The sequence below is a fragment of the Rhinopithecus roxellana genome, chromosome 2, assembly GCF_007565055.1.
Source record: "Rhinopithecus roxellana isolate Shanxi Qingling chromosome 2, ASM756505v1, whole genome shotgun sequence".
Taxonomy (NCBI): Eukaryota; Metazoa; Chordata; class Mammalia; order Primates; family Cercopithecidae; genus Rhinopithecus; species Rhinopithecus roxellana.
Window position 1 is genome coordinate 22,898,107 of NC_044550.1, and position 25,909 is coordinate 22,924,015.

The 25,909-nt window shown below is 36.6% G+C and overlaps 1 protein-coding gene across 1 annotated transcript in view; it reads left to right on the plus strand.

Moving 5' to 3' along the window:
- ENPEP (glutamyl aminopeptidase) overlaps nucleotides 1-25,909 on the plus strand; it is an 85,923-nt gene that overhangs the window by 56,745 nt on the left and 3,269 nt on the right. Inside the window, exons 12-18 of the mRNA XM_010389087.2 lie at nucleotides 8,424-8,560; nucleotides 8,691-8,746; nucleotides 14,678-14,828; nucleotides 15,855-15,928; nucleotides 16,037-16,141; nucleotides 16,224-16,394; nucleotides 19,944-20,084. Of these exons, the coding sequence (XP_010387389.2) occupies nucleotides 8,424-8,560; nucleotides 8,691-8,746; nucleotides 14,678-14,828; nucleotides 15,855-15,928; nucleotides 16,037-16,141; nucleotides 16,224-16,394; nucleotides 19,944-20,084 (835 nt within the window). The remainder of the gene's footprint in view (nucleotides 1-8,423; nucleotides 8,561-8,690; nucleotides 8,747-14,677; nucleotides 14,829-15,854; nucleotides 15,929-16,036; nucleotides 16,142-16,223; nucleotides 16,395-19,943; nucleotides 20,085-25,909) is intronic.

Sequence of the window (25,909 nt, forward strand, 5' to 3'; positions counted from 1 at the left end):
AAACCTTTTCTGGCTACTCCAGTTACCCTGAATAATCTCTCCTGTCATCATCTCCTGCCATAAAATATAGTATATTTTATCCTGTCAGTTTCATCCATCCTTATTCCTAGTATTATTACTTTATATCTTAAACAAAATCATTTATTAAGCTTCATATGCTCTCTCTTTTCTTTCTTTCTTTCTTTCTTTCTTTCTTTCTTTCTTTCTTTCTTTCTTTCTTTCTTTCTTTCTTTCTTTCTTTCTTTCTTTCTTTCTTTTTTCTTTCTTTCTTCCTTTCTTTTTCTTTCTTTCTTTTCTTCTCTCTCTCTCTTTCTTTCCTTTCTTCTCTCATTTTTTGACAGAGTTTTGCACTTGTTGCCCAGGCTGGAGTGCAGTGGTACGATCTCAGCTCACTGCAACCTCTGCCCCCTGGGTTCAAGTGATTCTCCTGCCTCAACCTCCCATGTAAGTGGGATTACAGGTGCCCACCACCACGGCCGGCTAATTTTTTGTATTTTTAGTAGAGATGGGGTTTCACAGTTTTGGCCAGGCTGTTCTTGAACTCCAGACCTCAGGTGATCCATCTGCCTCAGTCTCCCAAAGTGCTGGGATTATAGGCATGAGCCACCGCACCTGGCCTCTCTCTTTTTTTTCTCAACTAAATTATAAGCTTCTTGATGACACAAACTACACATATTTCTTGTCTCCTGTCCACCCTATTATCAACAAGATGCTGTGTACATTCTAAGAGTTCAGAAAGTCCTAGTTTAATGAAGGGTTGTTTGCCCCAGACAGTTGTACTTTTAGAGGTTAACTGCATGTATTTTAGTTATGTCTCTGTCTTTTAGTGTCAGCTGCTATTTTGGCTATTGTCAATGCATCTACATTTAGTAGCATACCACCTTTTTGTATTTAATTTACTGCTTTCTAACATTTAGAAGGATTGAAGGTTGTTATATCGTATCAGGTAACCAATCTTGCTAAAACATAGTATTTTAAAAGAGACATTTCTAAGTGCATAGGATCTGGGCGAGGTCTAAGGTCTAGCAGGTGGTGTAGACTCTGTAATAGCTGTTTTCACGACTCTTACTTCCAGATTTGAGGGTGTCCCCTGGATGGTTTGGACTATCCAGACTGTCCAGTTTCTATGATAGAAATAGATTTACTAAACATCTATGACAGTTATATATAAATATTTAATACCAAAATAATTATGGGCATATATTTTTGTATTTGATGACAAAGAGGGAAGCACTTTCTTCATTTTTTCAAGCTAAGCCTCATAGAATGCGCAAGCTTTGATTGGATGATTATGGGTTCGGTTTTGCTGGTTTAGAAACTCAATTTGTCAGTTCAGCCGTGGTCAACCAAGTCTTGGAAGATTAACTCATCTAAACCAAACATATAAGAGATTAAGAATGCTAATTTGTTAATTTACACAGTTAAAATATATTTGTTAGTGAATCCAAATACTCATGTCTCATACCTAATTAGGTATCTCTTTCCCGGAAGAAAGTTACTAAGTAAGAATTAAGGGGCCAAGTGCGGTGGCTCACCCCTGTAATCCCAACACTTTGTGAGGTCAAGGCAGGTGGATCACCTGAGGTTGGGAGTTCAAGACCAGCCTGACCAACATGGAGAAACACGGTCTCTACTAAAAAAATACAAAATTAGCCAGGCATGGCGACACATGCCTGTAATCCCAGCTACTCGCAAGGCGGAGGCAGGAGAATGGCTTGAACCTGGGAGGCAGAGGTTGCAGTGAGCTGAGATTGTGCCATTGCACTCCAGCCTGGGCAACAAGAGCAAAACTCTGTCTCAAAAAAAAAAAAAAAAAAAAAAGAATTAAGGGAGAGTTAAGGTAGATTAATTATTTTACAGAGGTCTTTAAATTGTGATAGTGTGATATATTGCATTAGACAGGTGAGTCTAATTATTGCACTTTAGAGACAATCAATAGTGGCTTGGTGCAATAAAAGTTTCTTGTTCATGCAACAGTCTAAAGGAGATATTCCGGACTGTCATCTCTTCTAGGTGGCTCTCCACCAAATAATGACTTGAAAATCCTGTCTTCTTCTTTCTTATGGCTTTACCATCCCCTGCATCTGGAAATCCCTCACTGGATCTTTTGCATCTAGCCCAAAGACAGGGGAAGATAATGAAGGAATCAGGCCTCGAAGTGCATCTGTTACTTCTGCCCACATTTTATAGCCAGTTCTCAATCATGTCCTGCAAGGAAGGCTAACAGAGTCCAGCTCTGTACCCAGGAAGAAAAGGGAACTGTGTGGTAAACAACTAACAGGCTTCTGTCACATACACTGTTTTCTGTAAGCCCAGACTTGTCAAATAGCCTGAAACACATGTTCCAACTCAATTTGGCACCTGTTTCCCTGTGCACATTGGAGACACGTTGACAGATCTTCACTACCCACCTCTCCTTTGCAGTTATTTTTTTTTCAACTACCAAAATTACTGCTAATTGTAATCTTTCCTCATGGTAATTGACTTGCATTTTTCCAGTTTCCTATTCCTTGCATATTACATATTAAAGCCACAGGCATACCTGAGAGATACTGCAGTTTTTGGTGCCAAGCCACTGCAATAAAGCAAATATCACAATTAAGTGAGTTACACAAGTGTTTTGGTTTCCCAGTGCATATACAAGTTATGTTTACACTATACTGCAGTCTACTAAGTATGCAATTGCCTTATGTATAAAAAAGTATATATGTTAACTAAAGTAATTTATTCCTAAAAATGCTAACAATCATCTGAGCCTTCAGCCAGTTGTAATCTTTTTTACTGATAGAGGGTCTTGCCTCAGTGTTGATGGCTGCTTGCTAATTAGGGTGGTGATTGCTAACGACTTGGGTGGCTGTGGCAATTTCTTAAAATAAGACAACACTGAAGTTTGCTGCATTAATTGACCCTTCCTTTCACAAAAGGTTCCTTTGAAGCATGTGATGCTGTTTAATAGAATTTTACGCACAGTAGAACTTCTCCCAAACCCTCGTGCTGCTTTCTCAATTAAGTTTATGGAATATTTTTAATCCTTTGTTGTCAGTTCAAGATGCTCATGGCATCTTCACTAGGAGTAGATTCCATTTCAAGAAACCGCTTTTTTTGCTCACCCCAGAGAAGCAACTCCTCACCTATTCAAGTTTTATCATGAGATAGCAGCAATTCAGAGACATCTTCAGGGTTCACTTCTAATTCTAGCTCTCTTGCTATTTTCACCACATCTGCAGTTATGTCCTCCATATAGGTCTTGAACACCTCAAAGTCATTCATGACGGTTGCAATCAACTTCTTCCAAACTTCTGTTAATGTTGATATTTTGACCTCCTTTTATGAATCATGAATGTTCTTAATGGCTTCTAGAATGGTGAATGCTTTCCAGAAGGTTTCTAATGTAGCTTGTCCAGATCCATCAAAGGAATCACTATCTATGGTAGCTATTGCCTTACAAAATGTATTTCTTAAATAACAAGACTTGAAAGTCAAAGTCACTCCTTGATCCGTGGGCTTCAGAATAGATATTGTGTTAGCAGCTGTGAAAACATTAATCTGCTTATACATTTCCATAAGAGCTCATGGAGGACCAGGCACATTGTCAATAAGCAGTACTATTTTGAAAGGAAACTTTTTTGGTGAGCAGTAGGTCTCAACAATGGGCATAAAATATTCAGTAACCCATTCTATTAACAGATGTGCTGTCATCTGGGCTTTGTTGTTCCATTTATAGAGCGCATGCAGAGGAGATTTAGCATGATTCTTAAGGGCCTTAAGATTTTTGGAATGGTAAATGAGTATTGGCTTTAATTTAAAGTTGCCAGCTGCATCCACCCCTAATGAGAGAGTCAACCTGTCCTTTGAAGCTTTAAAGCCAGGCATTGACTTCTCTCTAACTGTGAAAGTCCTTAATGACATCTTCTTCTAATATAAAGCTATTTCATCTACACTGAAAATGTTTTTTAGTGTAGCTGCATTCAAAATGATCTTAGTTAGATCTTCTTATTAACTTGCTTTAACTTCTATATCAGCACTTGCTGCTTCACCTTGAACTTTTACGTTTGGAGAAAACTTCTTTCCTTAAACCTCAAGAACCAACCTTTGCTAGCTTCCAACTTTTCTGCTGTAGCTTCCTCACCTCTCTCAGGCTTCATAGAATTGAAGAGAGTTAGGGCATTTCTCTGAATTAGGCTTTGGATTAAGGGAATGTTGTAGTTAGTTTGACCATCTATCCGGAGAGCTAGAACTTTCTCCATATCAGCAATACAGATGTTTCTCTTTCTTATCATTCATGTGTTCACTGGAGTAGCACTTTTAATTTCCTTCAAGGACTTTTTCTTTATGTTTAGAACTTGGCTAACTGTGTGGAACAAGAGGCCTGGCTTTCAGCCTGTCTCAGCTTTTGACATACTTACCTCACTAAGCTTAATCATTTCTATATTTTAATTTAAAGTGAGAGATGTTTAACTCTTACTTTCATCTGAACACTTGGGACCATTGAAGGGTTATTGACTGGCCTAATATTGACATGGTTGTGTCTAAAAGAATAGGGAGGCCCAAGCGCGGGGAGGAGAGAGAGAAAAAGAGAAAGAGAAAGAGAGACAGGGGAATGGTCAGCTGGCGGAGCAGTCAGAGCACACACAACACTTACCGATTAAGTTCTCACCTTATGTGGGTGTGGTTCATGGCTCCCCAAAACAATTACAATAGTAACATCAAAAATCTCTGATCACAGATCATCCTAACAGATATTATAATAATGAAAATTTTGAAATATTGCAAGAATTATCAAAATGTAACCTAGAGACATGAAGTGAGCACACGATGTTGGGAAAATGGCACTGATAGACTGGCTTTGCTACAAACCTTCAATTTGTAAAAAATGCAGTATCTGCAAAGTGCAATAAAGTGACTTCTGTCTAGGGCAATAAAGTAAGGTATGCTTGTATACTTTTCTTTGCAGGCAGATTCTCTAGGCCACTTGCTGAGATTTAGAATAGACCCTGTAATTATTACTAAAACAATCACTAATACTTTCTTGAATGGGTAATTTGTTGAAAGCATTACCACAAATGGATAACCGATCCATTTTATTATGGATCATGTTAGCTTTAGTTTCAGAAATTAAAGTTTTCTTCTATGACCCCAAAGTCTAATAATGCATTCTACTTGACACTTTTAGGTCTTCAAGTATATTTTGCATGTCATTAGTTAAAAAGTACTACTCGTATCTTTCAGTTGTTTTTTGTTTTTTTAAGTAAATTGAGATGGGGGTCTTGCTATGTTGACCAGGCTGGTCTCAAACTGGTCTCAAGCAGTCCTCCTATCTTGGCCTCCCAAAGTACTGGGATTACAGGTGTGAGTCACTGTGCCCAGTCTCAGTTGTTTTACTATCAAGTGATACACAAAATTTAATAAGAGGTAAACTCTGTAATTTTACATTGAAAAATAATTCACTTAAAGGATTAGTGCAACACAGCATTTATATCACCTAAGAAAAATGTTTTTTTTCTCTAGGAATCTCAGGCTATCATAAACTGTCTACTTGTCTAAAATTTGTTACAATTATTTATAACAGATAGTAACATTAAAGAACTGTTACCTGTGCTCTGTTACTGAAATCTATCAGGATTGAAATTAAAGAGGCTCTGGATGAAATTTTGAAAAGGTAATGATCACTTTTCTCTATCATCTAGGCAAATAATAAAAGAAAAAAGTAAGAATTTTCTAGAAAGAGCTCCTACTCAGAAATAATTCATTCAATACTTTTTGGCATAGATAGAACTATTAAGAAACAGAATAAAACAATTTTTAAGTTGATACAGCATTATATATCCATTAAGCTTAGATTTCCAAATATATAAAATGAAATTGCAAGGTGTTTAAAATATAATTTCAAATGAAAAAGGATTACTAATAATAAAAAGCGTAGGGTCCCATTATGTTTGTTGTGTGTTTGTGCGTGGGTGCATATAGAAGATACACACACACATACAACAGGTAAAAACATGTTAACTGTGGTGGGTAATTTTTATATTCTTCTTTATACTTTTTTTGCATTTTCCAAGTGCTCCATAAAGAATACATACTGTTGTTATAATCAGAAAAAAAATAGTAAATGGAGTAACAGAAGGAAACATACAGTATATTAGTCCTGTATTTTAATCTTACTAGAGTATTTTAGTTCTACTCATTATGTAACTAAACAACTGAACAGTATTTTGCTGTTGACAAGTGTTCCAAAAGTAGCATGAACTTGGAAAGTCCTTAACTACTGACTTCCTGGATCTCAGCTTCCTCATCTATAAAGTGAGAAAAATCACAGTAACTCTAGACAGGCTTAACTAGGTACATATAAAGCACACTAAAATATGGCAGTATTTAGATGGATTGCCAGGAACTTCTCAATGTTATTTATATTTGCTTCGCTATTTATAGAACTGGCAGCATATCCCCTTTCATTATAACGGGGATAGCTACCATCTGTTGGATACGTAACACATAACTATGTGACCAACACTTCACCTATGTTATCTTATTTAATCTTCACAACAGCCCTGTGAGGGATTTTTCTCCCTGTCTTCCTTGGGGTGAACTGGGACACAGAGGGGTCAAGTGATCTGGCCAAGGTCACACAGCTAGTAAGTCACAGAGCAAGGATTTTATCCTAGGTCTGTCAGACTCAAAAGTTCACGCTCTTTCTCCTGTAACATATGGCTTTATGCTTAGCAAGCAACTCTCCTTCTGATACAAACATTCAAAGTGTACAGATGCCAAAAGATTAGCTTCCTTTCAACAACTTGTCCATGGGAGGATGACGAAGAAAGAGAAATTCTACATGAGTGAGGTAAGGGTTTATAATCTATCAAATACCTACTCCAAAAGTTCCTAAAGAAACTTATTGTCTTGTTGGAGAGCTTATTCATATATTATGAAAAACTACCATGTCCTGGATATCTTCCAGACCTTGCAAACACTTCCAAAATTTAAATCATATTTCCTCCCAAACTGACTCACCTTCCTCTATTCTCTACTGGCAAAACCATTATTCATCCAGTTGTACAATCCATTTTCCCCTCCTCCGACTGTCCACATCAAGTCAGAAAAGGATTTCGTTGATTTTACCTGTGATATGTCTCTTGAATAAATCAACTTCTTTCTAGTTTCATCATCTCCACATTAGTGTAAGCCCTCATCCTCTATTGTCCTACATGACTACAGTGGACTCTAAATTAGTCTTCTTGTCTCTAGAATCACCTCCAAAATATCTCCCATACCACTATTGAAATTAGCTTTCCAGAAAATAGCCTTGAGCATGCTACTTTTCTGCTTAAAACTCTTTTCTCTTCTCATAAGATGGATTCTTAACATGGCATGTGACTCTTCATACTGGAGGCCTGACTTTTATTTCCGGCATCACCTCCTATTTTCCAATATCACAACCTACATTGTTGGTACCTTAAAATATTTGAAACTTCTCAACTCTACTGTGTTCCTATAGCATTATTTAAATTGTATATTGTCCATGTAAACAAAAGAGTGTATGATGTATGAATTGAAAAGTATAGGAGTAATGCTAACAAACATGGTTATATCAAAGCATAGCTATTATTTTAAGTACATATCTTTTACCTAAAACATAAGTCTCTGCTCCTTCAGCATTGGGCTTCTAAAATCTATACAACAGAGCCTGACATATAATGGATATTGTTTTAGAAAGAATGCTAATTTGATGAATCGGTTGATGGAAAAGTATTGTTGTAACCAACTGAAATAGGCAGTAGACGGCTTTACAAAGATAGATAAATTGGAAAGACAGGTATGAAGTCGATTACAAAATCAAGAGTGTTTCATTCAGATCTCAATTCTATTGCAGGTCTTCTTGATACAGTAACATTTTTAAAGTGTTGCTGATTATCAATGTATTATCCTGCTTAGCAATAGCCACTTCCATCAACTTCAATATTGATTTTAATAAACAAGGTATTATTTTGAGTGTTACATTTTTATCCCTTCCCCAGGCTGCCCCAGTGAATATTCTTTATATAATTAGTCCGTTATGATTAGGGATCTATGGTCTACCCCTGAAGGCATGGACTTCTCTGTCTTGAGGCATTGTTTTCTTATATTGATGGATTGACCAGCACAAAATTATTTTACCCATTTGGCAAACTTCTGCCAGTAAAAACTATCCATCACAAATTACAGTATAATTGTTTATATTACTTATTTCTTTTTTAGCTCTCTCATTATAGTGACATTCTAAAGTTAGGCAACTAAGTAAAAATTAGGCTTTGGGTTTTGGATCCAAATCAAACCAGCCTCCTTGAGCTAATATTTCTTTTATTTTCTTTTTGCCCTCTGGGTCTAATTTCCCTGTGTTTACAGTGCATGCAAACATGTTGCTCATTAGTGTTTATTTACTACCACAGGAATCACTTTGAACTCTTCTAATCCTAGTGGAAATGCTTTTCTCAAAATAAACCCAGATCATATTGGGTTTTATCGTGTAAATTATGAAGTAGCAACTTGGGACTTGATAGCTGCAGAGCTCTCCTTGAACCACAAGGTAAGAGACAGCAATGGTTGGAAACTGTTTTATTTTTGTTCTAAGAACAGCATCTTAATGATATTAATTTTTTTCAACATGCTTTGCCTTAAGAATTGTGTTTTTTGTCTCTCTTTCTCCCTCTTCCCAGACATTTTCTTCAGCAGATCGTGCAAGTCTTATTGATGATGCTTTTGCCTTGGCAAGGTGCGTTTCAGAATGAGACTAAATTACCTACAATACTGTGGGTTTTGTCATAAATCTTTTAAAAATGAATTAAACATTGCAGTATTAATCAATTTTAGCTTAAAATATCCAAAGCCACTATTTAAAACATTATTGTTTTCCTTAACTCTCTTTTCAAAAGTTCACATGAGCCTAATAGTCAAAATACTGACATTAGCCCTTACGGTATACACAAAAACTTACCTAACCTATTGACTTTGAGTATGGTTTGTCTGTATCAGGATCCTTGAGCTAATTAGGAGTGACATTTGCAAATGATCGAAAGTGTACCTTCATAATTTGATTTAATAAAAAGACAAACGGCCGGACGCAGTGGCTCAAGCCTGTAATCCCAGCACTTTGGGAGGCCAAGACGGGTGGATCACGAGGTCAGGAGATCGAGACCATCCTGACTAACACGGTGAAACCCCGTCTCTACTAAAAAATACAAAAAACTAGCCGGGCGAGGTGGCGGGCGCCTGTAGTCCCAGCTACTCGGGAGGCTGAGGCAGGAGAATGGCGTAAACCCGGGAGGCGGAGCTTGCAGTGAGCTGGGATCCGGCCACTGCACTCCAGCCTGGGCGGCAGAGCGAGACTCCGTCTCAAAAAAATAAAAAATAAAAATAAAAATAAAAAGACAAACAACGTGTTTTGTTAATTCAGTTCTGTGAGCCCAAGCCCCGTGTAAGATTTTATGGTTGGAATTGTCAAATCTTATTCAGGTCACTGGGGTAAGAAGAATGAGCTATGGTGCTTTAGAATTGATCAGAATTAGGGGACAATTTGGAAAATTTGACTCTTTTTCTCATAGTCTGAAGGTAATCTGCTCTTTAGAAAAAGTGTAGATTGGGAGGACTTGGAATCAACTCAAATGTCCATCTGTGACAGACTGGATTAAGAAAATGTGGCACATATACACCATGGAATACTATGCAGCCATAAAAAAGGATGAGTTTGCATCCTTTGTAGGGACGTGGATGCAGCTGGAAACCATCATTCTTAGCAAACTATCACAAGAACAGAAAACCAAACACCGCATGTTCTCACTCATAGGTGGGAACTGAACAATGAGATCACTTGGACTTGGGAAGGGGAACATCACACAATGGGGCCTATCATGGGGAGGGGGGAGGGGGGAGGGATTGCATTGGGAGTTATACATGATATAAATGATGAATTGATGGGTGCTGACGAGTTGATGGGTGCAGCACACCAACATGGCACAAGTATACATATGTAACAAACCTGCATGTTATGCACATGTACCCTAGAACTTAAAGTATAATAAAAAAAAAAAAAAAAAAAGAAAAAGTGTAGATTGGGGGAACTAAGTAGTATCCATGGTACCTCTAATTTTTTTTTTTTAATTCATATAGTCTAACACCAGTAATTTAACAAGCATTTATTGAGTTCCTGGCACTTTGCAGAAGCTGGGGACACAGCCAGTTTTATTTCTCTGGCTTTGCAGTGACCTCATTCTAGATATAAGCAATGTACTAAGAATGAGGAGCCACTTCCCTCAGTAACCTCCCATGGCCTCTTTCTCTGGATTGGGTATCCTTCTTAAGGGACCCTATATTTCCTCATAATACTTTACTGTTATTGTTTAATAATTGTGCATTTCACCCATCAAACTGAAGGTTCATGAGGGTAGGCACCCAAACCCAGCTCCTGACTGTATGTGGCCAATAATAGTTGAAAATAAATACTGACTAAATAGAGAGCTGGAAGAATAGTATAGTAGTACTAAAGGCATGGGGAAACTATTTTACATAGAGATCCTAGATAGTATATTGAAAGTCAGAAAACCTTGACATGTTTCAGGGAAGGAATTATGGGGTTTGAAAACAGGCTCTTGAACCCCATTAAAATCCTGGTTCCATATAGCCTTAAGTGAGTCTCTTAACCTCTCTCCGGCTCAATTTTCTTATCACCAAAGTAGAGATGACCTTATAAAACTTCTGTGAGGAATAAATGAGATAATGGACATAAAACACTTAAAAGATTGTCTGGCATGTAGAAACTCAGTACATTGTATTACATGACCAAAATGCATCCACCATTAATTAGTAGTGAAGATGCATTTAGAAAAGCTCTTCTGAATTTGTAATCTATACTCATTTTGTAGCTAATAGACAATATGATGTTCTAGTGAATCTCCAAGTTTAACCTCCTGGATATGTAATAGATTATTTTCACTATGTTACAGTATACCACTCACTCATTTAATAAATAAACATTGAGGGCCTATTATGTGCCAGGCACTATGTAGAATAGAATCTGGGAAATTAAATGATGAAATAAGATTATCAATAAGTATTTTAAAACAGAATCATTTAGTTACTATTTTTAAATTGTCCTGTTCCAAAGCTCAGCTTCTTCACTGTTAGAAATTACAAAGAACTGTACTATCTCTACAGTTTAATTTGCATCACAATGTGGGAGGTCCTTTCTATTACAAGATGAAGTGAAAGCCTCTTGAACAGCTCTCTCTGAGGAACTGAGTATCAAGCAAATAACTTACACTACTGAAATATTTCCTCACGTTTGCTCAGCTCCTTGGCCACAGCCCCATAAAATTGTGAAGAGCTGTGGAGAGGAAGAAAATGAAACAAATTTGAAATTCAAAACATATGTAGGATCACACAAGAGAGCTAGAAAATACCTGCACTATCACCTGGCTCAGTGATGTTCTGCAGCACATGAGGAAAATGGGACTCGGAGAGAAACAGATTCAACCGGCATTGGTTAGAGCCAAGAGGACAGCTTCAAAGACTACTTAAGCTAAGACCACCATGAAACTTTGGTGGAGGGGGTGGAAGAGAGAAGAAATGTGTAGTTAAATAGGTGAGCAACTGTGGCAGGATTAGAATTTACACAAGTCTACTGAGGTATTCAAAGGAAGGTAGTAACCACTATATTTAATAATCAGAACTAAATGATACATCTGAAAATAAATGTATTTTTCATTCCCCTGTCTCTTCCCACTTGATCTGAAGAGGTAGTACTCTTACTGCCCTGACTGGGCATATGGCTCTTTTGGTCAAGGAAAGAAATTTACCCGTCACCACTAGTTCATCCAAACCCTCTCAATTCCATAATTTGCTCAGTCAAGTAAAATCATCAAAGCTTTCTACTTCATTTAAAGCTTCTACCTGCTCCCACCTTAGGCCAGGTTCAGGCCAGTCACCTACAATGAGAATGGGGTGATTGATTTCCTCTTCGTTTCTCTGCTTGAAACTTCTGCGTCTCCCCAGTCACTGTGCTGCCTCTGGTTTCTCCAAAGTTAAGGCAAAGAGAACAGGGAGGGAGAGTAGGTGAGAGGGAGAAAAATCCTGATATGCTGCCTACTTTTGGTCCTCTCTGAACTTTGTTGATGTTTAATGCTGATTCTTTTCCCTTGTGTTGTGTTTTTATGGGATTTTTGTCACCCATATTTATTCCATTGAGAAGGGTCTTTCTTCTGCAGTTTCCTTCAGGTGGGCAGGTGGAAACGTCTGACCCATTTCCGATCCATAGGAAGTTGTCATGTATGCTTTGCCCTGACAATATGTGGAAGACAGGCCACCCCATGCAGTCCCACCTCTTCACTCTGAAGCCAGAGCAGCAGCCAAATAGCCTCTTGTCTTTTAGGTTTCTCAGGGTTTCAGACACCAAACCACTGTGCCTCCAAGTTCCAGGAGACACAGGTAAACCTCTTCGAGCAGTTCCACTGAAACCTCTCTCCTGAGGCTTAATTAGACAGAAAAACATCTGGTCCCCTAGCCCTTGGAGGGGAGAGCATTTACAGTGTACTCAGTATACCGACAGCACTCTTTGAAAGGCCGCCACTAAAATGTTTCTCCTTAGTTTCTTCAACCTTGTTTATAAGCTGGTGTTGGGCTATCAGCAAAGAGTCACACAGTCCTGTTCTTGACCATGTTAGTTCTGCTTTGGGGTCCTGCTTCTTTCTTTGGAGCATAGGCCAAGAGACTTAGTCTTGGGGCCTTGCCAAAACAGACACAGAAATAATTCTTCCCCCGACCCCATCCCCTGCTTGTTACAATAGTTTTTTGTTTTGTTTTGGTTTTTGTTTTATCTTTGCAATTACTTGATATTGTCGTCTTCAGCCCACTTCTTGCTACAGCCTGGAGAGGGTGGGTAATAACATAAGGGAAAGCAGAGCCTGCTGTCTGATAAGCCTGTGAGTGGGGCAGGAGTCATTAGGTAAGGGAAGAATGGCAAAGGGAACCCCTGAAAGGACCACCTAAGCTAATGATATAAGCAGAATTTTAGCCATGTTTCAAGGACCACTGGCTCCAAGGATATCCAAGGTAACAGCCACATTAGCAAATAAGAACCAGCAGGTGAACATCAGTCAAGCCAAGATCGTGGACTTAGATACAAACATTTTTGTAAGTGTTTGCAGAGATAGCCAGAGAACAACACAGAACTCTAAAAGCAACTTTTCCCGTCCTCTCATGGACTTCCCTTAAAGGAAGTGAGAAGATGGGGAATGGGAAGAGAATCCAAAGGTGATTTAGTTAATTACAAAATGACTGTTTTAAGCCAGAAATCTGAATTTAATTGGCAAGTTCAGTTGAGTGACTAGACAGCTGGGAATTTTTTATGCCCTTCACACCACCTGAAAAACTTGCCGAAGGACCCAAGCACATGGGGTCAGTTTTACTCACCCAGGCACCTCTCTCAACCATTTTTATTGTCCCTCTAGAGAGTCATGTTTGACAAGACACTATACTTCACTACTTAACTCAGGCTTCTCTAAGAAGGACTGTGCAGTCTTTCCAAATTACACTCAGGAAAACAAAAAACAAACCTTCTGTTATAAGAGTCCCCCAACCTTCCTAGGTGCCTTAGCCCAATATAGAAGAGCAAGAATGCTCTCATAGGACCTTTGTCCTCTTCTCCATTTTATTTGGTGGAAATTTTAAGCTGTAACTTCCAACCTCTCTACACTATAAGATATAGTAAACTTCTATAATTTAAGTTCCCCAGGCTGGATTCTCATTATATAAACAGAATATTTTTGAACAAAGAAAAGTCTCAACCAAGTCTGGCCTTCAGAATTGCTCTTTGCCTATGGACTTAAATGGAGTTTGAGACCCAAAGTTGAGTAAGAATGCCAGCAGTCTTGAGTTGAGTTCCCTAGAAGCAGGGTCAGAAATAGAGGTTCTTGTACCAGTAGTTTCTTGAGAGAGTAATTTCATGAGACAGGGAGTAAAAAAAAAAAAAAAAAAAAAAACAGGACAGGGAAGTGGGAAAGCTGAGCTGATTTCGAAAGGTTCAAAAATTCTTTTGAAAGGGAAAGAAAGTTGATTCTTTACCTTTGAAATGTCAATAGTATCTTCAAAATTTTCTAGAAGAGAAAAATTTGCTTTTTTAATGAGTATTACTGGGAAATGGATAAGAAAGAAGATGTTATAAAGGAAAATAAAAGTTCAATTTGAATGTTTTAAGCATTCAGGATTCATGAATACTGTTAGTTATGTTTCTTCTTCATAAGCAAATGTAAATAATTTCAACCAAATACATTTATAATGTGCATTTATATGTTATAATCTGCTTGGGAACCTAGAATTTAAAAGTTTCTATTTATGAATATTAACTGTACAGCCAAATGGCTTTTGTTTTATTTGAAATTTTGCTCTTGTGCTTTTTCAAATGTACATTTTAATGCCTTTCTTCCTCCTTACTATTGAATGTATGAAAGCACTACTATATAATTTTGGACAAAACTTTTTGATTGGGTTTCAACCAATAAATGCAATTACTTGATTGTTGAATGGAAGAATCCTCATTAACATGGAATGCTTTGATCGCCAAAACTTTCAGTTAAATGGAAACTAAAGTCTGTGGTTTTTAATTAACTGTGCGGTTTTTGTTTTGTTTTGTTTTGTTTTTTGTCTTTCTCAGAGCTCAACTTCTAGATTATAAGGTGGCTTTGAACTTGACCATGTATCTCAAAAAGGAAGAGAATTTTTTACCATGGCAGAGAGTCATTTCAGCTGTAACCTACATCATTAGCATGTTTGAAGATGATAAAGAGCTATATCCTATGATTGAGGTGATGTTAATGCTATGGTATCTTACCAAAGTAAATGTTTAGCCATTAGTAGAATAGGATGCTTTCTGAGAGAAGGAGCTCCTGGGGACATAAACCATGTTTGCTTGCCAGGTGGAATCAAAAGAAAGTGCAATGACTTGACTAATCAAAGCAAAGCTATGCCGTCTATTCTTTTTCAGTTTGAAGTACATCAGAATTTGTGGTTCTGCATACATACCACTTAGGTGCATTTTAGTGTTAGAAGGAATACAATAATTAATATTTTACTTAAAATATACAACATTTTAAACAATAAATACTAATTAGATCTTTTTAAAAATGGACTTTATGTTATAATGAATTCTTCTTCTTAAATATAATATTATATCTTCTTATTCTTACTGCTGATATTTCCACATTGAGATTTTATTATAAGTAGTCATTCTAAATACTGTTTCTTTGCTTTATGATTTCTGTAGCACGTAAGTAGGACACTTGTATTTTTGAACAAATTCTGGATTCAAATCTCTAGCTCTTCTATTTACAAAATGAAAGATCTTGAACAAATGATTTAACATTTGTGAGTCTGAATTTCCTTTGTACGTTAGGAATGCCAGCACTTGCCTGCCTATGGTAATGGTATAGTGAGGATCAAATAATATGAAAGTGTTTTGTAAAACCTAAAGCAATATACAAATATCAGTTATTTTTATTTTTTCATATATGCTTAAACAATCTTCTTAGTGCAGAAAGTATGTTGAGTGTTTTCCTATTTATTACATATGTTAACTAAGAACTAGGGGTTAAAAGGCCTTGCCCAAACTTGTATAAAACATTACAGGAAGGTCCAGGATGGTTTATATTTTCGGGATTGAGGCAAAATTGCAATGTGATAAAAACTAAATACATTGTTATTTTAAGGACAAGCGCTAAGTCCTCTGAACTAGTAGGAAAACCGATTATAACAGGGGCTGCTGAGTATAATAATTGGGATACTACTGATACGTAGTAAATTATTACTTATTGTACCTAATGCTTTTATTTCAGGAATACTTCCAAGGTCAAGTGAAGCCTATTGCAGATTATCTGGGATGGAATGATGCTGGAGACCATGTCACAAAGTTATTTCTCACTTTTTAACAACTAAAATTCATTTAACATTTGTTTTTTGTTTTAAGACTTGTTGAAAAGTGCTTAAGGCCATGGATTTGTGTTTGTTTGTTTTTAAGGTTACTCCGTTCCTCTGTGTTAGGGTTTGCGTGCAAGGTGGGAGACAGAGAAGCCTTGAACAATGCTTCCTTTTTATTTGAGCAGTGGCTAAATGGGACCATAAGGTGATTACTCACATTTTTATGTTTAGAAGACACAATTGAGAAAAGAGTAGTTGAAATCTCTGAAACACTGTTCTTCTTCTAGTCTTCCCGTAAATCTCAGGCTCCTGGTGTATCGGTATGGGATGCAGAACTCTGGCAATGAGATTTCATGGAACTACACTCTTGAGCAATACCAGAAAACTTCATTAGCTCAAGAAAAAGAAAAACTGCTTTATGGATTAGCATCAGTGAAGAACGTTACTCTTTTGTCAAGGTAAGTTGGGCTTTTATTTCACATATATAAATGGCAGTCTCTTTAAGAGTCTGATTAAAGTATGATGTTTTGTTGCCAAAAAAGTCCATAAAAATTATTTTCCTTGCAAGAAACAAAATATCCATATAAGACTGGCCTAAACAATAAGGAAATGTAATCTCATATGAAAACATTCTGGAGGTAGGTAGCTTCCAGTTGTATGCAGCGGCTCAACATTTTCACCCAGGACCCAGGCTCTTCTCTTTCTGATTTTCCATGATCGACATGTTGGATGTCTCATGACTTACAGAGCTTGAAACATTTTGTTTTTACACAAACATGTGTAATGAAGGTAGGACAGGAGCAAAAGAGTTTCCTCACAGGCTCTGTCTTTTATGCCAACAGGACAATTGTCTCCAGTTCCCCTCCTAATCCGGAACTGGGTCACCCTTCATCATTGTGGCCCATACTCTGGGACTATTACTTGATCCTTTGCTCACTAGGGTGAACTTGAATTCCTTTGGCTGATTTGAGCCCATTAGAATTTTCTGGGACTGGGGTAGAAGTCTGCTTTACCTAAGATCAAGGATATCTAATGGTATCAGAGCAAAACTGGTCTCTGTGATTAGAGAAAGAGGAGTGTCTGCCGCAAATGTATTTACACTTTACTCAGAAGGTGCAAAGACCACTTGAAGCTCATCTAGGACTCATTTCCCACTCTGCATTTATACTCGAAATCAACAGACTTCTTCCTTAATTCATTTTTTGCTTAGTTATAGTGTCTGAGTTATTTACTTCATTTATTTAACCAACACTTATGGTGTCCTTTCTATGTATAGATATGTAGATTGTGGAAATAAAAATGAATAAAACATGAATAAAAATGACATCTACCCTTGAGATACTTACAGCTTCATGGGAGAGGCAGAATGTAAATGGTAAATTACAATGCAATACCAATTTAAAAGTACGACCAGAAGCAGTTTGCTTTTATCAGGTAGAGCCAATAATATACCTTCAGCCTCTTACCTCAGGGCTATGTATTAATTCTCCTGCTCTCTGCCATGACAGTTCATCAAGAACCTGATCATCTTGGCTGGGCACAGTGGCTCGTGCCTATAATCCCAGCACTTTGGGAGGCTGAGGTAGGAGGTTTTCTTGAGCCCAGGAGTTCAAGACCAACTTGGGCAACATAGTGAGACCTCGTATCTATTTAAAAAAAAAAAAAAAAGAATTTGATCATTTTCACATTTCACAAAACATCACTAATTCATTACTTTGATGGCATTGTGCTGATTGTTATCTGGTGAGAAAATTAGCAAGTACTTTAGATGCCTTACTAAGAACCTTGTGAACTGGGGGATGAAAGATAAACTGCACAAAAATTCAGGATCCCACCACTTTAGTGCAGTTTCTGGAAGTTCCATAGGTTAGAGCATATCATAATATTCCCTCCAAAGTAAAAGAAATTTGTTGCACCTTGACTGACATGCCACAGAAAAAGATTATTTTAGTGGGGTTAGTAATCTTTTTTTTTTTAATTTTGGAAGCAGCATATCTCACATTTGAGTATGTTACCTTAACCATTTACAAAGTCTTCCAGTTTCAAATAATGACTAGAGTAAAACAAGATTCTGTAGCAAGTCCAGGCTGCAGTACGAGCTTCCTTGGAATTCCTTTCTTCTTTGAAACATGTGATCGATATGTTGTATTTTCATGTAAGTAGATTTATCCACACAACTGCAAGTGCAAAGAAAATGTAGGACCTTGATTTTCTATCTGATTATTCCCAAGAGTTCTCACACTGCTGGGTGATGAACCCATGAGAGGCAGAACAACTGATGTTGACTATTTTTGTCTGCCAGTCTAGTTTTTAAATGAGCCGTTAAACTAGAACTCTCATTTAAATAGTCTTTTGGAGTAAATGTTCAGTCTTCTAGAGTTCCTTCCCTACCTCATGCTCCTTCTGCATAGGGAGACATGCCACCTTTGTAGTGATGGAGAAAGAGACCTCTGATTTTTGCTGCTTTGGCCTTAAGGTGTTTACCTATTTTGGTCTGGGCCAGAGTCCACTGAGTTTTCATTGATCACATTTTACTTTCTGGTGCACTCTCTGTCATCCAGAGATGAAAGCAGTGGTCCCAGTCACTTGCTTCTGTTCATGAAGTACCTGTGCTGTATGTATGGTATTTTTGTGTTCCCATCATGTCTTCCAGTATCCCTGCCTCTTATTGCTAGGCTGAAGAAACTGCTAGGACCCCATAAACAGGACCCACAAGTCAAAGGAACCAGGATCGTTAGCTTAAACTCATTCATATATTCACCTCACCTTGTCTATGCTCTGATGTACTATCACTCTCCCATGCCATTTTGGCATAGCGCAAATGTACATGCTGAACTACAGACCTGTTCTTAAGGGGTTGTGTTTTCCAGTTTCCCATGTGGCATGGACTTTGTTTAAGCTTGAGTTTTCTCCAGTCTCATTTAGGGTAAATTTCTATGTCACGTATGCTAAGGGTCTTGATATATTAATAAAAACATACGTAATTTAGAAATATCTTTTCTCTTTGACAAAGGCTGACTCTCAAAGGCTCACAACTCAAGTTGAACAGTGATCCCTTTGTTGTAGTTATTTTCTTATATCCTCCTAAAGATATAAAGGAATTAAGCCAATGGGTAGGATGCCATGGGGCAGCAAGACTTCAGTAACATGAAATCTAATCTATCAATAGTAGACATCTATTTTTGAGGTTCCCTTGTCACAGTGAATAAAATGTGTGCTGGCCTTATTTGGAAACACTTTTTCAGTAAAATATACATTTGTAAGGTCTTGGGCTAGAAATGCTACTCTAGGTATAGCCATGGCATACAATTAAACCTATCCATTTAGTCATTTAATTTATCTTGTACTTATTTGTGTTCTTAATTATTGCCAACTAATATAACCATATAGGTTACATTATAGGATTATTTCTTACAATCTAGGGAAGAGCAAACAACTGCCTTCCTATTGAATATAAGAGCATAGATACATTCTCTTAATTTGCTAGCTTCTTTTAAAAATCCAGTTGGGGCCGGGCGCAGTGGCTCACGCCTGTAATCCCAGCTCTCAGGGAGGCAGAGACGGGAGGATAGCTTGAGCCCAGGAGTTCGAGACCTGCCTGGGTAATACAGCGAGACCCCGTTCTCCACAAAAAGGAAAAAAAAAATCCAGTTGGATAATAGGGAAGTGTGTGAAGTAGTCTATTCAATAAATGCTGCTTTACAATATTAATGGTTAAAATTCTGTGTTTTAAAATGGTTTTCGATGCTTCTAAAATAATTTAATTTTAAATGTTTTTATAATTTACAGTCCACTAGTCTTTAAAATCATAGGTTATTCTTTAAAAACAGTTAAGCATATCAGAAAATTTCAAGTTGTCTTTCATCATTTGTCATATTTAATTAACTTTGTCAGTTGATACCTCAAGAATTGAATTGCTGGCGTGAAAACTATTTTGTACTGGAATTTAGCTAAGGGTGAACATTATAAGTTCACTTTGAATTGTTTTTCTGTTTGGCTTCTCTTAGGTATTTAGATTTGCTCAAGGACACAAACATTATTAAAACTCAGGATGTGTTTACAGTCATTCGATATATCTCATATAACAGCTATGGGAAGAACATGGCCTGGAATTGGATACAACTCAACTGGGACTATCTAGTCAACAGGTGGGATGATCTGATAATGGTCTGCTGTTCTCTTTGTTTCATACTATCTACTGGTTCCTCCATTTGTCTTTGGGCCACCGTTTCTGACATCTATACAATATCTAAAATGGCATACTATTAGAGGTAAAGGATCATGGTATTGTCCTTCCAGGGAATCAATGTACTAGTTAATTTTAAGAACAGTTTTTTTCTGGAAATTATTGTTTCAACTGACCTATAGGATTCTGAGATCTGGAAGACTAAATTGCATTATTTTTAGTTTGGTTAAAACAAGTTAATACAATTCTACCTGTTGTGTTAATACCTAGCATAATGCCAGGCACCTATTTAGTTCTCAATTAATATTTGATGAAAGCTAGGTAAAAATTGTTGGACCTGGGTTCAAATTAGAGTTCTATATCGTACTGAGCTTATATGGGTGATAACTATTACCTATCCTGACCAGATAATGAAATTTCAAGTATTTTGAATGGTTCTTAAAAGGGAATTATACTTCCTAGGCAATAGAAGTTTTTAAATGGGAAACAGTAAGGACAAAAGCAAAATCAGTTAAAGAGATGCCTTTCCAAACTTCATATTTCTTCAGCCCTGTGCAGAAGAAATATTGCTGCTCTTGGTTCTGATACTCTAAATATAATGCACAATTTCCATCCAAAGGCAGTTCTTTGACAGAGTATAAAATAGAATAATACATATAAATAATTCTATAAAATAGAATAAACGTATGCCCCAAATAAATGTATAAACATTGATGAGAAGACCTTTACCATTTGTAATCCCTACATTAGGAAACAGTCTGTGTTATCTCCTCTTAATCTCTCCTGTCAATCCAGCAGCACTGCCTCATTGATAATGACTGCCTTATGAGAAACACCAACTACAATGATAACTTTTAATTATTTTCTCTTTTCTACCCCACAACTCACCAGAATGCTATTATCTCCATTTACATTTCTTTTCCTTCTGAGATTCAGATTCTATCTCTAGCTCCCAACCAAAATACACTGCATCGCTTCTGCCTGTTTGTGATAATTTTTTACCTTTTCTATTCTTGTAACTATTGAGTGTCACTGTTCATCCATCTCTATGAAGACTGGTTGGTGTGCATGCAAGTGTGTGTGTGTGCACACATGTGCATTGTTCATCTTTTATGATTGTTTAAATGAAATGCTTAATTTAGAATGAATGAATCTAGCTATTAAGAATATGTTATTATCTAGATGTAACAGTTTATATCATGCAAGGTAATACTCTCCATTTTGAAAAATATACGGCTAGTGATAAATACTGCGTATTTTGTTTTAATTGAAAAGACCATAAAACTATCTCTTTTTTTGTGGTGTATGGTGCAAGAAACGTATGTAGATGAAGCACAAAATTTACTTTTGAGTTATTATGAAAAGATAAGTAAATAATGTTTTATTTTGCGTAATAAAATGGCCATTAACTTATCATTTATTGAATAAATATTTCTCAAGGACTATTTGAGTAGCTTTGCTGTGATTTATTTCAAATAATGCATTTTTAATTTTTAAAAATTAGTTGTTACACTTCAGGAAAATTAAGAAGTAGAAAAAAATATGTTTTACCTTGTCATAAAGTTCGTATACGTATGGCCTTAAAATAAATGTATTAGGCCTGATAAATTGATTATTTTTCAAGATTGAAAAAAGAAGATAAACTATTTCCAGAAGTACTCCACAACTCTTGACCAAGGCTTTTAGCATTTCTTCATAATCTAATGATCTCATTCTTATGAGATATTATTTCAAGTGGCCCAAACATAAAATTTCATAATAACCTCATGTCTAATACACACAAACACCCAATATTAATTGTACTTGGCTTGAATAAGCAGAATTTCCTTATGAAAACTGGATAATAAAAATTAAACAAAAATGAGCCAAACTGTATCCAAATATTTCCAAACACTTGAACATTTGCCAAATTTCAGGATGAATAGTTTTACTCTCTCCATTTCTGAACAATTTATTGTTATCCTGAAATAAATAAGCTTCTATTTAAATAAAGCTTTTGTCATGTGATTTTTGTGACAACTGATGGCCATACTACTAATGTCCTTGCCAACTTGAGACTTAACCACAAAGTCCCAAAGATACTTCAGAAATTATTCTTTGCTGTTGTTTCTTCCAATAAACTCTTAGATGAAACCATGAAGCTGAGTTGACTCAATAATAATGTGGTGTGATTTTAGCTTATGACGGTAGATGAAAAACTAAGTCAATAAGACGTGACTGAAACCCTTCAAATACTACCTCATAAACCAAACAATTTAATAAGCACTTCAAAGTTTTGTGTGTATTAAAATTATTTCTTTTGGATAATGTAATAATACTTGTATAAATATTGAATCCAAGAAGACAATATATGTACAACTTTTTTCAAATTGTTTAAAATATAATTAAATTCTTATTTTAGTTTTCAAAAATAAGCAATATGATAAGCATGCAGTATATTTTCCCTTATTTTCTATGCTTTATATGATATTAGTTTCCTGGGATGTACATATTTTGTTCTGGCCTTTCTGGTATTTAAACAAGTAGTTGCAATTTTCACTCAGTATGTTGATTGCTAATTTCTAAATATATCCTTTAGACAAAACCAAAAAAAATTACAGAAATTATAGAAGGTCACTGAAAAAATTGTTTTATTAGCTGCAATTAGCAGCCTTTCTTTGAATCTATAGAATCTCATCAAAGCAACTCAAGTGTGATTTGCTTTTTTAAATTCCTATTTTCTTATTGTAAAACTGATATGTGTTTTTTGCACAATGCATATGAGCAAAAATGAGTATAAAAATTACCTGTAATGCAACCACCAAGAAATAACTCCTATTGTCTTGTTACTGTTTCTCCTTGAGTTTTTCTATGTCTGTTTACTTAATTTACAGAAATGGAAACATATTATAAATATGGCTTATAACTTGCTTTTTTTCTCATCATCCTATATTGTGGGTGTCTTTTCATGTCTTTAAGTGTGCATCTTCAATGTTATTTTGAATGGCTTAATAATATTTCAATGTGTAGATATATCTTAGTTTATTTAGTCAATCCCTATATGTTGGACAATAGAACTGTTCCCTACAACTATACGTAGTGTATTGATGAACAGTCTTTTACACTGAATCCTTCGTTGTTTTTTTAATGTCCTTGATAATTTCTTTAGAATACGAGTAATAGTAGAAGTAATACTACTGGGTGAAAAGATGTGTTTATTTTTAGGGTTTCTGATAAATGTTGCAAAATTACCATTCTAAAAAATTTTGCTAGTAACTGCCTATTTTCCCAACCCTTTTCAATGCTTGGTGTTGTTATTTTTATGTATCTTTGCTAATTGAATATATGAAAACTGATATCTCATTTTAAATTACATTTCTTTCATCCAGTAAATATTGTGGAGCGCCTACTCTGTGCTAGGCATTATGACTGGCATTGGGGATGCAATAGTAAGGAGAAACAGACCTGGTTCTCTGCCCACATGAAGCTTTGAGTAGAGACAAATTTTAAGTAAAGAGTCACACAAATACTTGTATACTTTATTAGACATAAATTATTAAAGTATAAAAAAGTTCGGGTCTTAGGCAAAAATGTTATTCAAAATGGTAGACCATCTGAACTACATAAAGAAATAAATGAAAGCAAAGGAAAAACTGATGGTTTAAGAGATAGTAGGGGTGGGGATAGTCAAAGGACCAGAAATCCAGGTAAAGTGAAAGAACAGTCACAGTGGAAACTGAAAGATATAACATGCCATAGAGGATGAATAAATTAACAATTTTAGAGGCGGATAACTTATGGATGATCACAAAGTATTATAGGAGTTTGGTGGCTGAAGTCGAGTGAAGAAAATATCATTGGAAATAAGGTTAAGGAACTAAGAGAAGAGACGGTATATCATTCATCTGTGTGGACCTGGAAATTACCTAGGATGATGGCATGGCTTGGAGGAGTGAGGTACCAAAACGTATCATTAAATGTGAGGGAATAACATAAGGGAACAGAGGTTTTTAAAGAGGGTGGAGGAGTGCTGGTCTGGAAGCAGCAATGGGTAGCATGAGCACACTGACTCCATTTCCTGACTTGATGCTACAAAGGTTGTGGGAATATAAACATTCTCTAAGTGAGAACGAGAAGTAGTGTTCCCTATAAAGGCACAGTTCCAGAGGGCTAGGTGAAAGGGTTTGAGAGCCTGGGGAGATTTAGGAAATGTGTCAGAGGCAAGAAAGTACACGCATTTAGGGGCAGCGTTACTAATGCCTCAGAATCACATTTTAGGTAATGACTGATGACATTAGGGATGAAAAACATTGGCTTTAAATTCAGTGGCGTCTGTGATAAGAGTGGGCACGGCCTGGTACGCTGAAATCATGCTTGACTACTAGAACATTTTATTCTTTTCCCATTGGTACATTTTCATTCCTTTGCTAAATTCATGCTGGCGTATTTCTCCCTGTTACCAATTTGGAAGGGTTCTTTAGATGGCAAAAATATTTGCTCTTTATCATATATGTTACAACGATTTGTTCTCAATTAGTATTTGGCTTTTAATTTTGTATATGGTAGGATTGTGTGTGTGTGTGTGTGTGTGTGTGTGTGTGTTTGTATAAAACTCTTTTGTTGCCCAGACTAGTCTTGAACTCTTCGGCTCAGTGGATCCTCCCGTCTCAGCTTCCCAAGTCACAGGGATTACAACCGCAAACCATCACCTCCCACCTCAGTATAAAAGTTTTTAATTTGCATAAAACAAACTATCAGCTTTTATCTTCATGATTTCTGCTTTTGCATATATATGTGTGTATATATATATATGAAAGGAAACATTTAATATTTATATAAAATTATATATATGTACTATATATATAACTATATAAATTTTTTTTTGAGACAAGTTCTCACTCTGTCACCCAGGCTGGAGTGCAGTGGCGCAATCTTGGTTCACTGCAGCCTCGACCTCCCCAGTTCAAGTGATCCTCCCCGCCTCAGCCCGGCAAGTAGCTGTTACTACTTGTGGGACGCACACCACCACGCACCCAGCTACTTTTTGTATTTTTGTTAGAGATGGGATTCGCCGTGTTGCCCAGGGTGGGCTCGAACTCCTGACCTCAAGCAATCTGTCCACCTTGACCTAGCAAAGTGCTGGGATTACAGGCGTGAGCCACCACACCCGGCCTGTAATAATTTTTAAATGTAAAATTTATCCTATTCCTGTGTACATATTTTCTTGTGTCCCTCCTCAACATTCCAGGGGTTTAAGGTTTATACATAATTTTGTGGATTTCTTGCACTGTGACTAGTTGTGATGAGATTTTTTTACCTTTATCACAACCATTTGTGGTCTATAAGGAAACTTCTGATTCTTGCTCTTTATGAAAGAAAATGCAAAAAGAACAGGGATAGAATATCATCTTTTTAAATATATACTTTAAGTTCTAGGGTACATGTGCACAATGTGCAGATTTGTTACATATGTATACATGTGCCATGTTGGTGTGCTGCACCCATTAACTCATCATTTACATCAGGTATATCTCATAATGCTATCCCCCCTCCCTCCACCCTACAGCAGGCCCCGGTGTGTGATGTTCCCCTTCCTGTGTCCAAGTGTTCTCATTGTATCATCTTTAAAATTCTATCTTGGAACCTAGCTTTAGGTTTCTTTGCTTAGGCAGACTGATATAGATCATAACCTCCACATGCCAGCAACTAATAAAGCTTTTTGAAAGCAGAATAAATAGCCTATATTTAAATTTTAGTACCAGCAGGAAGATGCATAGAGTATTAGGATAACAATGCCGGAGGTGTTCT